Here is a 16,526-nt window from a genome sequence, read left to right as displayed (position 1 = left end):
CTTTGTTTGTTCAGTATGTTTGTTTTCTTGCATAAGCAAATGGTGTTTTCTTGGTGTAGAGTCACAAACACGAAGACACGCGATTCGGTCAAATGTCCCCCAAATGTTTGTTTGGTGTTTAACGTGGCACATGGCAATACTTCTGCTATGTGATAGTGGGCTGAAAGAAATCTTCATTTATTGTTTCATTAATTTGTTTATATATTCGTTGGGATACAGGTTGCATAACCATACTCTCATCTATATGTCATAGTTTGTCGAAGTAATAGTGAACGATCTATATGTTGATGTATCGGGGAAAAAAAAATTGATGATCTGAACAAATACTATATGAACCTTTTTTATCATATAAAAATACAATATTATACAATATTTATTTGCAATTTATTATTCATATTATGGATGGTTTCTGTTTACACTGGGGGCACGGGTGGCCAAGTCGTCTAAGGCGACGCGAATCGCCGTGCAGAGTTGCGTCCCTTGGGCACGCCAGAAACCTATGATTGTGGATTCGAATCCCGGTTCGCCCCGATTATGTTTCTAGGTTTGTCAGCACCATACCCGTGCTCAAGGGTTTCACCGAAGTGGTAAACGTCTGAGATCTGCATCACTTGGGGCTTTCCTCCCACATTAAGCTGACACGCCGTGATATAACTGGAATACTGCAGCGTTAAACCCAACTCACTCACTCACTCACTCACTCATTCTGTTTACACTGACGATATCTTAATATTAAAGTATATTGTAATTGCAATTCATTTAAATGACTATAATACACCTCAAAGTGTAAGTGTTGTTGGCTCCAACACTTGTTCCATACACGCGTAGGGCCTTTGGCACGAGATATCATTGTCTGGGGCCATGCATTCTGAGATACAATGTCCGGTTGATATTGGGTTCGTATGACTGCATGAACAATGGGTTAGACTTGCTGACCGGAAGAGGAAGTTAAATTGGATCGGGTGGTCAGGCTTCGTGCCCTGATGGCGTCGATCATTGCACGTCCTTTCAGGCACTGGTTTGCCTGCACCAAACTCGATTATTTATTAATATTTTATCATTATTTATCATTATAGATGGTGATGTGCTTTCTGTGGCGTTAAACAACATTCGCTCATTTAGTCACTTATTTACTCAGCCTGCACAAGAAAGCTGCATTCAGTAGACGAGGGACGCTAAGGCGTTCTATCGTCACGCCGAAAACCTGGGTTTGATTCCCAAAATGGGTCCGTTATTGGTGACCTGCCGTGATAATACTTGTTATTGTTAGAAGAGACGTAAACACACGTTGACGAGATGAATACGTTCTAGAAGTAATCTGTAACTATATATATTTTGAAATCTACCCAATGTCAACTTTGGTCATTATCAGCGGCGAATCGGGAGCTGGTAAGACTGAGAACACCAAGAAGGTCATCTCTTACTTCGCCTTCGTTGCTTCCGCCGGAGAGAAGAAAGAAGAGAGTGAGGAAAAGAAGGTAAGTCGTCGGAATTTTACAAAACCTTTCATATGATGATGATGATTATGATGATGATGATGAAGTGTATTCGTAACGTGCTATATTCCAAACATCAAATGTATGCTCAAAGCGCTACATTCTAAGAATGTCAATTACGTAATTTATAAGAATTAATAATAGTAATTGATAAGAGCAGCCATATAAAGCATTCACACGTCGTAGTACTTTTTCGGAAAAGATGTGTTTTAATCAATTTCTTGAAATAGTCCAAGGATGGTGCCAGTTTGATTTCTAGCGGGAGTTCATGCCAGAGAATTGCTGCGCTAATGCTGCTAGATCTACTGCGGTCAACTACGGACCCAAAAGAATCCCTTTGTTGTAACCTCTGTTTTATTCATGATACAGAGGAACCTCGTGAATTCGGACGGTTCTTTTCCCAATGAAATCATGTGGATTAAGAAATATCCTGATTAACGAATCGTGGATACGGACAAATGTCCTTTGTTTCATTTTAAGACGATATCAACCGGCGTTAGGTCTACTGATGACTTCGATTTAAGCACGTATTCGAAATGTCAGTGTTGGAGACGACATGTCACGCCAGTTTATACAGACTTATGTTATATCATCTGTCATTATCTATATGCTATTCATATATCCCTTTCAATTCTTCAGGGTTCCCTCGAGGACCAGATCATCCAGGCTAACCCTGTTCTTGAGGCCTACGGTAACGCCAAGACATCCCGTAACAACAACTCCTCCAGATTCGTAAGTCTTTTGTACATTTTCATTCGACCCGTGAAGATCCGGGGTTGAAATAGGTCTTCTATGCTAAACCCATGCTTGTCGTAAGAGGCGACTAACAGGATCAGGTGGTCAGGCTCTCTGACTTGGCTGATGCACGTCATTGTGTCCCAATTGCGTGGATCGATGCTCATGATGTCAAGCACTGGATTGTCTGGTCCAGACTCGATTATTTTTCAGACCGCCGTCACATGGCCGGAATATTGCTGAGTGCGGCGTTAAACAACAAACAAACAAACAAACATTTTCATTCATTGTGGATAAGTACCAAAACAAATCTACACCGGGAAAAACGAAGTTTAATTTCCCCGAGAATTTATATACTATTTATATACTAGACCGCCTACGTGGGGTTGTGGATACGTGGCGTCTGCCCGGAGAGCGGAAGGTCGGTAGTTCGATCCCGGGTCGCGTCATACCAGAAGACATTAAAAGATGGTACTTGTTGTTACCCTGCCCTTTGAAGTCACAAAGATTACACCTGCTTGGTGATCACTTTAACGGTTGAAAGCTGATCCATCCCCGTCCTGTCTTTCTCAGATGTCTATTGTCATCCATATGTTGTTCACATACGACAAAAACTGACAGTTTGTTTTGTGATCTTTCAGGGTAAATTTGTGCGTATCCATTTCGGCAGTTCAGGAAAAATAGCCGGAGCTGATATTGAAACATGTGAGTATAAGTGTAAAAATTGATAGATACCCTGGCTTCATACAATAAGATGACGTTGGTGACGGTAATGGTTGATATATTACCTATGTTAAGAACGACTATGAATCAGGTAGAAACTCTTTCTAAGTATAGAATTCAAAACAAAGCAGAACCATCGTTCTTATAGGGCGTTGTTCAGTACAACATATTCCGCCAACAGTTTGTATACTGAACCGAAAAAAGTTTGGGATCATAAATATTTTTGGGAATATATTTTTGTAGTGAAGACTGAGCACACAATTTCATAAAAATATCCACAACATATTCATGATCCCTTTTTTAGGGTCAGAATATATTACATGCCTTATACATTTGCGGTTATATAGCTGTTTTATCACTCATCGAGGCCGGATGCTATATTTAGTCTCATGTGCTGACTTTTTACAATTTAGGAGGCGGTGGGACAGCCTAATGGTTAAAGCGTTCGCTCGTCACGCAGAAGTCCTGGGTTCGTTTTCCTACATGGGTCAATTGTGTGAAAACCATTTCTGATGTATACTGCTAGAATATTGCTAAAGACGGCGTTACCAATTCTCACTCATTCACTTTTAATCCTAGATTTGCTGGAAAAGTCTCGGGTAACCCAACAACAGTCGGTAGAGAGAAACTACCACATCTTCTACCAGATGTTGTCAAATGCCGTACCTGATGTAATTGGTAAGTAGAAAATGTGTTTAAGCAGAATAATCCATAATAAATATAATCACCATTAGAATAAATTTTATGATGGTGTGTTGAGAATGTACATAACTGAGAGATTGTGTATGCTGACTCATGTACTTATACATGTTTTTATAAAAAATCAAACATTTCCACAGAGAAAATTGTGGCTCAACCAGACCCCGGCCTCTACTCCTTCATCAACCAGGGTGTGTTGACAGTGAATGGCATTGACGACGTGGAGGAAATGAACACCACCCATGTGAGTGCTCTTTCAATTAAGAATTGACTTCCCCTTTGTGCGAGGTCATTGGAGTGTGAACCTTCATAGATTGAGGGCCACACTGAACGACGACGTTCTTACAATGTATTCAATTTATGAAGGTCATACTCCAATGATCAAAGAGAAAGTCAATTCTTATAATTTTTTATATCACTATTTTTTACCTTGATTGATGTCTCTAGATCTATGCACGATTTTATTTAGTACGTGTGACTTCATGTTTACCCTGACAGTCATACAACAACCAGCTGTATTGCGGAATGAAGTAGTTCCTCAAAAGGAGAAGTGACATGATGAATGTATACTTACATTCTTCCACAGTGACATCTTTTGTCGTTTGTTTACTATATTCAAATAATGTCATCATTAGGTGAGCGAGTTCTGTTAAGAACAACCTTAGTAAGACTGCTGTAGACTGTAATGGGATGTCACTGTAATGGAGTGTCACTGTAATGTAGTGTCACTGTAATGGGATGTCACTGTAATGGGGTGTCACTGTAATGGAGTGTCACTGTAATGTAGTGTCACTGTAATGGGATGTCACTGTAATGGGGTGTCACTGTAATGGAGTGTCACTGTAATGTAGTGTCACTGTAATGGGATGTCACTGTAATGGGGTGTCACTGTAATGGAGTGTCACTATAAAGGGGTGTGACTGTAATAGGCCGTCACTGTAATGGGGTGTCACTGTAATGGAGTGTCACTGTAATGGGGTGTGACTGTAATAGGCCGTCACTGTAATGGGGTGTCACTGTAATGGAGTGTCACTGTAATGGAGTGTCACTGTAATGGGGTGTGACTGTAATAGGCCGTCACTGTAATGGAGCGTCACTGTAATGGGGTGTGACTGTAATAGGCCGTCACTGTAATGGGGTGTCACTCTAATGGAGTGTCACTGTAATGGAGTGTCACTGTAATGGGGCGTCACTGTAATGGAGTGTCACTGTAATGGGGTGTCACTGTAATGGAGTGTCACTGTAATGGGGTGTCACTGTAATGGGGTGTCACTGTAATGGAGTGTCACTGTAATGGGGTGTGACTGTAATAGGCCGTCACTGTAATGGGGTGTCACTGTAATGGAGTGTCACTGTAATGGAGTGTCACTGTAATGGGGTGTGACTGTAATAGGGTGTGACTGTGATGGGGTGTGACTGTGATGGGGTCCAACTGTATGGGGTGTGACTGTAATGGGGTGTGACTGTAATGGGGTGTGACTGTAATGGGGTGTGACTGTAATGGGGTGTGACTGTAATGGGGTGTCACTGTGATGGGGTGTGACTGTGATGGGGTGTGACTGTAATGGGGTGTGACTGTAATGGGGTGTGACTGTGATGGGGTGTGACTGTGATGGGGTCCGACTGTATGGGGTGTGACTGTAATGGGGTGTGACTGTAATGGGGTGTGACTGTAATGGGGTGTGACTGTAATGGAGTGTCACTGTAATGGGGTGTCACTGTAATGGGGTGTCACTGTAATGGGGTGTGACTGTGATGGGGTGTGACTGTGATGGGGTGTGACTGTAATGGGGTGTGACTGTAATGGGGTGTGACTGTGATGGGGTCCAACTGTATGGGGTGTGACTGTAATGGGGTGTGACTGTAATAGGGTGTGACTGTAATGGGGTGTGACTGTAATGGGGTGTGACTGTAATGGGGTGTCACTGTAATGGAGTGTCACTGTAATGGGGTGTCACTGTAATGGGGTGTCACTGTAATAGGGTGTGACTGTAATGGGGTGTGACTGTGATGGGGTGTGACTATGATGGGGTCCAACTGTATGGGGTGTGACTGTGATGGGGTGTCACTGTAATGGGGTGTCACTGTAATGGAGTGTCACTGTAATGGGGTGTCACTGTAATGGAGTGTCACTGTAATGGAGTGTCACTGTAATGGGGTGTGACTGTAATAGGCCGTCACTGTAATGGGGTGTCACTGTAATGGAGTGTCACTGTAATGGAGTGTCACTGTAATGGGGTGTGACTGTAATAGGCCGTCACTGTAATGGAGTGTCACTGTAATGGGGTGTCACTGTAATAGGCCGTCACTGTAATGGGGTGTCACTCTAATGGAGTGTCACTGTAATGGAGTGTCACTGTAATGGGGCGTCACTGTAATGGAGTGTCACTGTAATGGGGTGTCACTGTAATGGAGTGTCACTGTAATGGGGTGTCACTGTAATGGGGTGTCACTGTAATGGAGTGTCACTGTAATGGGGTGTGACTGTAATAGGCCGTCACTGTAATGGGGTGTCACTGTAATGGAGTGTCACTGTAATGGAGTGTCACTGTAATGGGGTGTGACTGTAATAGGGTGTGACTGTGATGGGGTGTGACTGTGATGGGGTCCAACTGTATGGGGTGTGACTGTAATGGGGTGTGACTGTAATGGGGTGTGACTGTAATGGGGTGTGACTGTAATGGGGTGTCACTGTAATGGGGTGTCACTGTGATGGGGTGTGACTGTGATGGGGTGTGACTGTAATGGGGTGTGACTGTAATGGGGTGTGACTGTGATGGGGTGTGACTGTGATGGGGTCCAACTGTATGGGGTGTGACTGAAATGGGGTGTGACTGTAATGGGGTGTGACTGTAATGGGGTGTGACTGTAATGGAGTGTCACTGTAATGGGGTGTCACTGTAATGGGGTGTCACTGTAATGGGGTGTGACTGTGATGGGGTGTGACTGTGATGGGGTGTGACTGTAATGGGGTGTGACTGTAATGGGGTGTGACTGTGATGGGGTCCAACTGTATGGGGTGTGACTGTAATGGGGTGTGACTGTAATAGGGTGTGACTGTAATGGGGTGTGACTGTAATGGGGTGTGACTGTAATGGGGTGTCACTGTAATGGAGTGTCACTGTAATGGGGTGTCACTGTAATGGGGTGTCACTGTAATAGGGTGTGACTGTAATGGGGTGTGACTGTGATGGGGTGTGACTATGATGGGGTCCAACTGTATGGGGTGTGACTGTGATGGGGTGTCACTGTAATGGGGTGTCACTGTAATGGAGTGTCACTGTAATGGGGTGTGACTGTAATAGGCCGTCACTGTAATGGGGTGTCACTGTAATGGGGTGTCACTGTAATGGGGTGTGACTATGATGGGGTGTGTCTGTGATGGGGTGTGACTGTGATGGGGTGTGACTGTAATGGAGTGTGACTGTGATGGAGTGTGACTGTGATGGGGTGTGACTGTGATGGGGTGTGACTGTGATGGGGTGTGACTGTGATGGGGTGTGACTGTGATGGGGTGTGACTGTAATGGAGTGTGACTGTGATGCGGTGTGACTGTGATGGGGTCGAACTGTATGGGGTGTGACTGTAATGGGGTGTGACTGTAATGGGGTGTGACTGTGATGGGGTGTGACTGTGATGGGGTGTGACTGTGATGGGGTGTGACTGTGATGGGGTGTGACTGTAATGGGGTGTGACTGTGATGGGGTGTGACTGTAATGGGACCCCACTGTAATGGGGTGTCACTGTAATGGACTTCCAGTGTATTCGAAAGTTGCTGTTTACGCAAGATACAATGTATACTCAATTAATAAGAGAACAAGGTTGACTCTGAACCTACAATGAGTGAGTGAGTGAGTATGGTTTAAAGCCGCTTTTAGCAACACACCAATAATATCAAGGCGGTGGACACCGGAAAATGGTCTTCACACAGTGTACCCGTGGGGGGAATCGAACCCAAGTCTTCGGCGTGACGAGCCAACGCTTTACCCACTTGGCTTCCCTATCGCCCCTGAACCTACAGCGTGTATATGTGAACGTAAAGCAACGTTTTAATGTTTTGAGGCCCAGTACTTTTACGTTCATATGTTGCAGGCTGCCTTTGATGTCTTGGGTTTTACCCCAGATGAAAAAGTAAGCGCTTACAAGTGCACTGGTTCCGTCCTGCATTTGGGTGAGATGAAATTTAAGCAGAAGGGCGAGCAGGCTGAGCCTGATGGAACTGCTGAGGCTGAGAAGGTTTCCTTCCTATTGGGTGTCAACTGTGGTGACTTCCTGAAGGCTCTGTGTAAACCCAAGATCAAGGTGGCCATGGATTACGTCACCCAAGGACGAACCAAGAATCAGGTTAGTTATACTTTATGAACTTCCTTTATGTACTTCATAATATAACAATTTACTAAAATAGATGACGTCATTTCAATGACTGTTTCTAGGTTACCTACTCGGTCAGTGCCATGGCTAAATCTCTCTTCGATCGTGTATTCAACTGGCTTGTGAAGAGAGTCAACCATTCCCTGGACACAAAGAAACCAAGAAACTATTTCATTGGTGTACTGGACATTGCTGGCTTCGAGATCTTTGATGTAGGTATTTACCTTGACACATAACACGTAATACTTCTTACTTGTCAAGTTGAGATGAGGTGAGGTGAGGTGAGGTGAGGTGAGGTAATGCTTAACTTACCTTACCTTACCTGTGCAAACGTCAAAGATAGACACTTATTTTCATCAATCAGACTATTCTTTTAATAATGATAGCAATTGTCCCAGGAGTTTCTCACAGATTCCCGATGGTTAATTCTGACTCGATCGCCGAATGACAAGGGCGACGCCATGTCTGTTTAGGAACAGTGAAAGAAGTCCCTACTTGACCTTTGATATTTGCATCCCTATCCGCATATCAACCGAACGGATATCATTGTTATCCGTTGACTTTATCCTACGGAGAAACCCACCCATTATATGATAAAACAAGTTATCCATCGAATTAGGGTCTTGCTTAATACCCTAATAAGAACAAGAGGCTGAACAGTGTTGAACGAGGAGTAGAAATCGACAACAACTCTGGCAATAAGCTGACAGTCTATCTAAATGGTCGTAAATGTCATTTAGTAGCGAAGCTGTTGCGTCCTCGGTGCCCCGTCTAGTTCTGTACGCAAATTGCAAAGGATCTAGCTTGTCCATGACTTGATTGATTAGATAACGCAACACAATGCGTTATAAACACTTCATTGCAATTGACGTTAGCGCAACAGGTTTATAGCCATTTAGCTCAGATATGGGACAGTAACAACTAAAAGAGTTTCGGTGTGTAACTTGTCCTCGGTATGATAAAAACATGTCTAGTGAAGCGGCATTAAAAAAATTCTTGATGATATGTTGTAACAGTTCAACAGCTTCGAGCAGCTGTGTATCAACTACACCAACGAGCGTCTGCAGCAGTTCTTCAACCACCACATGTTTGTGCTGGAGCAAGAAGAATACAAGAAGGAGGGCATAGTCTGGCAGTTCATTGACTTCGGCATGGACTTACAGGCCTGCATTGAACTCATTGAAAAGGTAGGTTAATTGCTGCTAATCTTAATCTTGACAGTAATGAGATTTACCTAACCAGCGGGTATATAAGTTTCACGTAACGTCCGTAAGATCATCTTGATATCATGGATAGATACTTTAGATACTAAGTAGGCATGGGACATCCTCATCTATTCAAATGTTTTAGCCCCTGGGTATCCTGTCAATTTTGGAAGAAGAGTGCATGTTCCCAAAAGCATCTGACAAGACCTTCAAGGACAAACTGACTGAGAACCACATGGGCAAATCTCCCAACTTCCTCAAGCCTGGCAAATCTATGAAGGGTGGCCAACATGGTGACTTCGCCCTGAAGCATTACGCCGGAACAGTTCCCTACAATATCGGAGGCTGGCTGGAGAAGAACAAGGATCCTATCAACGAAACCTTAGTGAATTTGCTTAAAGAATCCAAAGAACCGCTGGTGTCCCTTCTCTTCCAGCCCCCAGCTGATGGTAGAATTTTATTTTCTGTGTCTCCTTACTACAAAGATATATCAATACGAAATTAAGATCCCTTATTATTTTTACACTACCAACTATTGGAAAGATATGAAAATAAATAATGGAATTGATGATAATGATATTTTGTCATACATTTTACAATTATCATTGTTAGCACATTCTTGCTATGAAACATACCGTGGTCCAATCCCAATAACATTAATTAAACATTCTTTAGATGGATCTGGTGGTGGTAAGAAGAAGAAGAAGAGCTCTGCATTCCAGACTATTTCTGCAGTCCACAGGGTAAAATATACGTCACCATATATATAACAAGTGAAAACAAACCATTTAATAAATGTTATCAAAACAGAATAAAAAGTTGTAGAGACACAACACATAATGCAAGGAAGGTTTTACCCAGGAGAGTGGCATTGTTCATTTCCAGAGTACAGATATGATAAGAACTGTTATTCATTTACTTGAACTGTAAAAACTCCTGTAAAGGAATGAACATTTCAGACATATTGAAAGTCCCCCACCCCTTCACACGCACACCCGCACCCCGACCTCAAGTTGAGCAATTGATACTTTCATCATCGACACGCAGAGGCATTTAGAGTAAATAACATAGTTTACTTTACTACTTATGGTGTGAATGATGTCACTTGTTTCAAAGATGTTTCTTTATGCTATATGTTAGGAGTCTCTGAACAAGCTGATGAAGAACCTGTACACCACTCACCCTCACTTTGTGCGTTGTATCATCCCCAACGAGACAAAGAGTCCAGGTAAACTAACTGATCCTATCTAGTAAGCACATTAATTGATTTTCCCTAAGTAATCGTAACATTGCTTATCTAGTGATAGATAACATCATACACGTCTTTTCATTTAAGGAGCTTTGCCCCATTGGTTTTTTGCCTGACGTTATGGAGTACATCCTGTCAGAGTGTGTTGACCTTAACATTTTTGCAGGTTCTTATAATAGCATTTGATCCATGTACAAAGTCATATGCACTAACAATACACATAATTTCAGAACACAAGTCAAGGCTATATTTACAAAGCAATGTATTGTACAGATGATTACAATGTGCACAGGTACATAAGCAAACAGTTTGACCTTATACTTGTAGGTGTTATTGACGCTGGCCTTGTCCTCCACCAGCTTCAGTGTAACGGTGTACTTGAGGGCATCCGTATCTGCAGGAAGGGATTTCCTAACAGAATCGTCTACTCTGAGTTCAAACAGAGGTTCGTGTTATTTTCTCGCACATCCAATGACAGTTGTATGTACTCAGAGGAATGTTCCTTTTACACACCGAGGCTTTGGCGAATACCTATATAAATCACTTCAACCATTAGAAAATCTAGATCATTATTGTCTAAATGACACAAACACGTACAGGCATTCCCCTACTTCGATCATGAGATGTCTTGTCGTCTTTGAGCTAAGTTCTATCTTATTCTTTCCAGATATTCTATCTTGGCTCCCAACGCTATCCCAGAAGGCTTCGTTGAAGGCAAGATTGTTGCTGGCAAGATTCTAGATGCCCTGGAACTGAACAAGGAAGAGTTCCGTCTGGGTAACACCAAAGTTTTCTTCAAAGCTGGAATCCTGGGTTACCTTGAGGAACTCCGTGACGATCGTCTCAGCACAATTTGTTGTCTGTTCCAGGCTCACATTCGTGGGTACTTGAAGCGCAAATTCATGAAGAATTTGGATGACAAGAGGTATTAGAAATGAAGGTTAAAATAATGAATCAATGGCGTTGTTGATAAAAAGTTAATTTGTACTTTGTTTTTGATAATTGCATGGCTACAATGAGTTCAATCCTTCCACAGAACTGCATTGGAGTTGATTCAGAAGAACATCCGTAAGTGGCTGGCCATGAGGAACTGGCTCTGGTGGAGATTCTACACCAAGGTCAAGCCCCTCCTCAGCATTCAGGCCGCTGAAGATGAGATGAAACTGAAAGAAGAAGAACTGGCAAAGGCAAAGGAAGAGCTTGGTAAGGTTGGTCAGAGGTGCAAGGAACTTGAGGAACAGAGCGTTACATTGATGGAATCCAAAAACAAAATGTTCCTGGAGGTGCAGACCCAACAAGACACTATCGATGACTGCGAGGAGAGAATCGAGCAGCTTTTGAAAGGCAAACAAGACTTTGAGAATCAACTGAAAGAGCTTGAAGATCGCCTTCTTGATGAAGAAGATGCCAATGCGGATGCTGTTGAAAACCGTAAAAAAATGGAAGGAGACAATTTGGCTTTGAAGAAAAATGTCGAGGACTTGGAGGGAAACCTAAAAAAAGTAAGATATCAAACAAATTTAGTAATAGATGCTGGTAAATAAAACATTAGGTCCAAACCCATAAGGCCAATTCTACCAGATTCCTAAAGTATTCCTAAAATGTATATTTACTGTATGTGAGTGAATTTGACACTCCTTGCTCCTTAAATAAAAGCGACAGAACCCTCTCCATAATCATAAGAAACATCTGCTATAAGCAGAGTCCATTATATGATTCCGACTAAATCATATGCATGTGTTTATGAAGCTCTATTTAATAGTGAAGTTACGAGATGGCAAGCACGTTGTATATGGAGATTCCGTTTTAGGCTGAAGATGAGAAGCAAGCGAAGGACAAGCAGATTCTGAGTCTGCAGGATGAACTGGCCAATGCTGATGATGCTTTAGCTAAGCTGTCTAAACAGAAGAAGGATGGTGAGGACAACATGAAGAAGACCCAAAGCGATCTGCAGGCAGAAGAGGACAAAGTCAATCACCTCAGCAAGCTTAAGAACAAGTTGGAACAAACTCTTGATGAGGTATGGTCATTTATCATCCAAAACTGGCTCCCACAGGAGATATCGCTTGGATGAGATCAAGCGATATCTACACTGTAGGGGTGCGTTGCAAAGCGCCAATCGCTTGTAAGCGATGTACAGCGATTCGCCTTACAACAGCGCGCCAACTTTCAGCCGCTTGCAAGCGAAACAATCGCTGACTGAGGTCGCTTCGTTCTCAAACCAAAATGGCGGCTTACTTTGACAGCGGAACAAGGAATTCTTGACTGGATCAACGAGAGAATGAGCAAAGGTTGCTAAAAACCCAATCATCCTCAGTCTGCTCCACATCTTCAAAATGGTCATAAATTTCATCAGCTCGTCATCGAGCCTCTTCTATTACGTTTTTTCATTACGCTGATGGTCAGGCTCTCTGACTTGGTTGATGCATGTCATCGTATCCCAATTACGTGGATAGATGCTCATGATGTCAATCACTGGATTGTCTGGTCCAGACTCGATTATTTACAAACCGCCGTCATATAGCTGGAAGATTGCTGAGAGCGGCGTTAAACAACAAACAAACAAACGTCAACGCAACCAAGCGGTAGTTGCGCCGCCATTTTGGAAGAGTGCGCAAGCGCTTCGAACTGTTGCAGGTTGAGCGATGAATTTGCTTTCTCTAAGCCATTCGTGGCTTCTAACGCGCCCTAGATATCGCTGCAATGAAATTACATCACAATCCTTTGCAGACCATTGTGACGTCACTGTTACCATGACGTCACAATCAAATGACATCTCTAAGGGCTCTGCTACTGAAGCTGTTAGCAGTACTTTTTACACTGAAGACACTGCTAATTACTGTCTACAAATTGAAAAAGTTGGAAGAATGAAGTTTGATGATAAATAAAATCTCACCCTCGTGTCTTTTGATCAAATATATCATCGGTCGTTGATAAAAGTGGCAAAAATCCTAGACAAGCCTCGGTATTTTACCACTTTTATCAACTCGTGTTGATATATTTGATATCAAAAGACATTCTCTATTTCATATCCAAGTATACTATTGATTTCGTATTAAAACCTCAGTGCTGAAGAAGTATTCTGTCGCGTACCATGTTCATTTCAATGTTGATTTTGTTTGTGCAAAAAGAGTCAATTCAAGAGTCAGGCATTCGAATATATTTTCTTCTTCTAAAGATGTATTGAATAGTATATAGAGAATCTCACCCGAGTGTCTTTTGATTTCAAATAGAGCAACACGAGTTGATATAAATGGTAAAATTCCGAGGCTTGCCGAGGATATTTGCCACTTTTATCAACGAGTGCTATATTTGATATCAAAAGACACGAGGATGAGATTTTATTTATCATCCAACATCATTCTTCCGACTCTTCCAATTTGTAGATAGTAATTAGCAGTGTCTTCAGTGTAAATAGTACTGCTGACAGCTTCAGTAGCAGAGCCATAAGGGATGTCATTTGATTGTGACGTCATGATAACAGTGACGTCACAATGGTCTGCAAAGCATTGTGATGTAATTTCATTGCAGCGATATCTACAGTGTAGGAGCCAGTTTTGGATGATAAAATATAGTAATGGACAAGTTGAATAAAGACGATCTTCATAGTCTATATTAGTTATCAATGTTGTTTGTACCTCTAAACGAATGTTTTTTTGAGAAAACTGAAGGATTGACAGAAACTAGAATGAAAAGATCAAACATGAAATTGATGTTCAAACATAGCTTGAAGACAACCTAGAGCGTGAGAAGAAGGTACGAGGTGATGTTGAGAAGGCCAAGAGGAAGATCGAGCAGGACCTCAAGGGAACTCAGGAGGTTGTGGAAGACCTAGAACGTGCCAAGAGAGAAGGGGAAGAAGCAATGAGAAGGTAGATAATCGAGGTGTTAGTGTCCGTATAAAAATTATGACTTAGTATACAAGTTCTTTGTTTTTGTGTCCTATTTCTGTGAGTGACTGTTGGTGGTTAATTCAACCATAACTTCAGAGAATGACATTTTAATGATATAATGTATATAATTTGACGCATATATAGTTTCAAGGATTCTCATTATTAAAGTGTGATGGCAAAATCATTGTTTGATGTATTCAGTGAAACACATCCCTGGATTTGACTTCTGATCCCTTAACTTGACAGCCTACCGTATATACTACAAATATTATGTCGATCAATCAATTCCCCCTGACACTAAAGTTTCAGCGCGAAGTTGAAACTGTATAGATATCACAAGGATAAGTAGGTTTCTATCTATACAAGGTCATTCTTTTGTATTTCATCATTTATTGGGTTAGTCTATAACGCTACGCAGGAAAGGAACATGTCTGGTTACTTTAGGTTTAATGGAAGTTTGGGTCTGCATGTTATGATCACGAGAATGAATATGTCGTTAAATGTGAAAACATTTACTTTTCAGGAAAGACATTGAAATCTCAGGTCTTAACACCAAACTCGAAGATGAACAGAGCATGGTGGCTCAGCAACAGAGGAAAATTAAGGAATTCCAAGTATGTTTTAACACCTTGTACGCTCTTATTTGTAAATAGCTTGAAATGAAATGTACATATAATTTACTTTTATTTGTCAATGTCAACGAACATTATATTCTTATATAATTTAACGCGATTATCTTATAAAGGAGAAGAAGATTCTTTGATAAGTTTTCAGATAAGACATTAGGATCATGACATGACATGTTTCAAGTTTTATCCAGGATGTTGGTGGCCTGATGAAAAATGATTTACAGTTATAGTGTGAATACCACAAACAAATGCCTATCGAAATTTAAAGTAATATTGTATTATAATTAACCCATATATCAAAAGTAATGAAATTACTCGAAAAATACCATCGAGGACCTTAATGTAATCTAGGTCCGTGCTGGAACACCGATACATGCACATAGATATACCAGCTCTGCTTTCTCAAAGTGATATCAATATATTCTTGGCAAGACGAAATGTATATGTTATATTTGTCGTCCTTGTCCATACTCGATATTATTATTAACAGAGCATGTGATTTTACAGAAGCATACAGTTGATATAACGTCGAGTGTACGTTATTAACGCTTGTTGATGGTTTAACTGAGTTGATGATAAACCACAACTGCTATGAATAATAGTGATGATGACTATGTTTCTTGTACAGAGCCGCGTGGAGGAGCTGGAGGAAGAGCTTGAGAGTGAGAGGCAGATGAGAGGAAAGGTAGGTTGTCACCTGCTGAATGTCTCCGTGTGTTGAAGGAGAATCCCGACAGGTCTATTACAAGGTAACACTTGAAGTACGGCTTGGATATCACAAGTCAGTATTGCCATGGTTTCATATTGGGGAGAAGCAACCATAAAAGTGTGCCTTTGTGTCACATGTAATATGCAAGCTGAATTTCGTTTTATGTAACCGCTGTTAAGTATATTAGTCTTCTAGAAAACATATAAAATTGAGTTAAGATGTGTGATGTGGTGAGGTGTGGTCAGTGGGAAGATGTGGTCAGTTAATGTGCGATGTACAATGGGGAGATGTGGTCAGGATATGTGTTATGTAAATGTGGAGGTGTGGTCAATATATGTATGAGGTACAATGGAGATGTGTGGTCAGGATATTTGTTGTGTAAATTGGGAGGTGTGGGCAATATATGTATGAGGTACAATGGAGATGTGTGGTCAGGATATGTGTTGTGTAAATGGGGAGATGTGGTCAGTATATGTGTGATGTACAATGGGGAGGTGTGGTCAGGATATGTGTGATTTAAAATGGGGAGATGTCACAATATGTGTTATGTAAATGGGGAGATGTGGTCAATATATGTATGAAGTACAATGAGGAGGTGTGGTCACTATATGTGTTATGTAAATGGGGAAATGTGGTCAGTATATGTATGAGGTACAATGGGGAGATGTTGTCAATATTTGTATTGTGTACATTTGGGAGGTGTGGTCAGGATATGTTTTATGTAAATGGTGAAATGTGGTCAGTATATGTGTGATGTACAATGGGGAGGTGTGGTCAGGATATGTGTTATGTAAATGGGGAGATGTGGTCAATATAT

The 16,526-nt window shown here is 41.6% G+C and overlaps 1 protein-coding gene across 1 annotated transcript in view; it reads left to right on the top strand.

Moving 5' to 3' along the window:
• Positions 1 to 16,526, top strand: part of LOC124132151 (myosin heavy chain, striated muscle-like) — a 35,522-nt gene that overhangs the window by 8,611 nt on the left and 10,385 nt on the right. Inside the window, exons 6-23 of the mRNA XM_046495879.2 lie at positions 1,373 to 1,478; positions 2,136 to 2,228; positions 2,873 to 2,936; positions 3,534 to 3,632; positions 3,794 to 3,897; positions 7,746 to 7,997; positions 8,087 to 8,236; positions 9,041 to 9,211; positions 9,375 to 9,678; positions 9,905 to 9,972; positions 10,370 to 10,457; positions 10,806 to 10,923; positions 11,146 to 11,403; positions 11,515 to 11,980; positions 12,289 to 12,498; positions 14,205 to 14,350; positions 14,895 to 14,985; positions 15,629 to 15,685. Coding sequence (XP_046351835.2) covers positions 1,373 to 1,478; positions 2,136 to 2,228; positions 2,873 to 2,936; positions 3,534 to 3,632; positions 3,794 to 3,897; positions 7,746 to 7,997; positions 8,087 to 8,236; positions 9,041 to 9,211; positions 9,375 to 9,678; positions 9,905 to 9,972; positions 10,370 to 10,457; positions 10,806 to 10,923; positions 11,146 to 11,403; positions 11,515 to 11,980; positions 12,289 to 12,498; positions 14,205 to 14,350; positions 14,895 to 14,985; positions 15,629 to 15,685 — 2,845 coding nt within the window. The remainder of the gene's footprint in view (positions 1 to 1,372; positions 1,479 to 2,135; positions 2,229 to 2,872; positions 2,937 to 3,533; positions 3,633 to 3,793; positions 3,898 to 7,745; positions 7,998 to 8,086; positions 8,237 to 9,040; positions 9,212 to 9,374; positions 9,679 to 9,904; positions 9,973 to 10,369; positions 10,458 to 10,805; positions 10,924 to 11,145; positions 11,404 to 11,514; positions 11,981 to 12,288; positions 12,499 to 14,204; positions 14,351 to 14,894; positions 14,986 to 15,628; positions 15,686 to 16,526) is intronic.

Source organism: Haliotis rufescens, unplaced genomic scaffold, assembly GCF_023055435.1.
Source record: "Haliotis rufescens isolate VD_foot unplaced genomic scaffold, xgHalRufe1.0.p SCAF_20, whole genome shotgun sequence".
NCBI classification, from domain to species: domain Eukaryota; kingdom Metazoa; phylum Mollusca; class Gastropoda; order Lepetellida; family Haliotidae; genus Haliotis; species Haliotis rufescens.
Note: the sequence above shows the minus strand (reverse complement) of the source record. Positions and strands in the feature narration are given on the sequence as shown.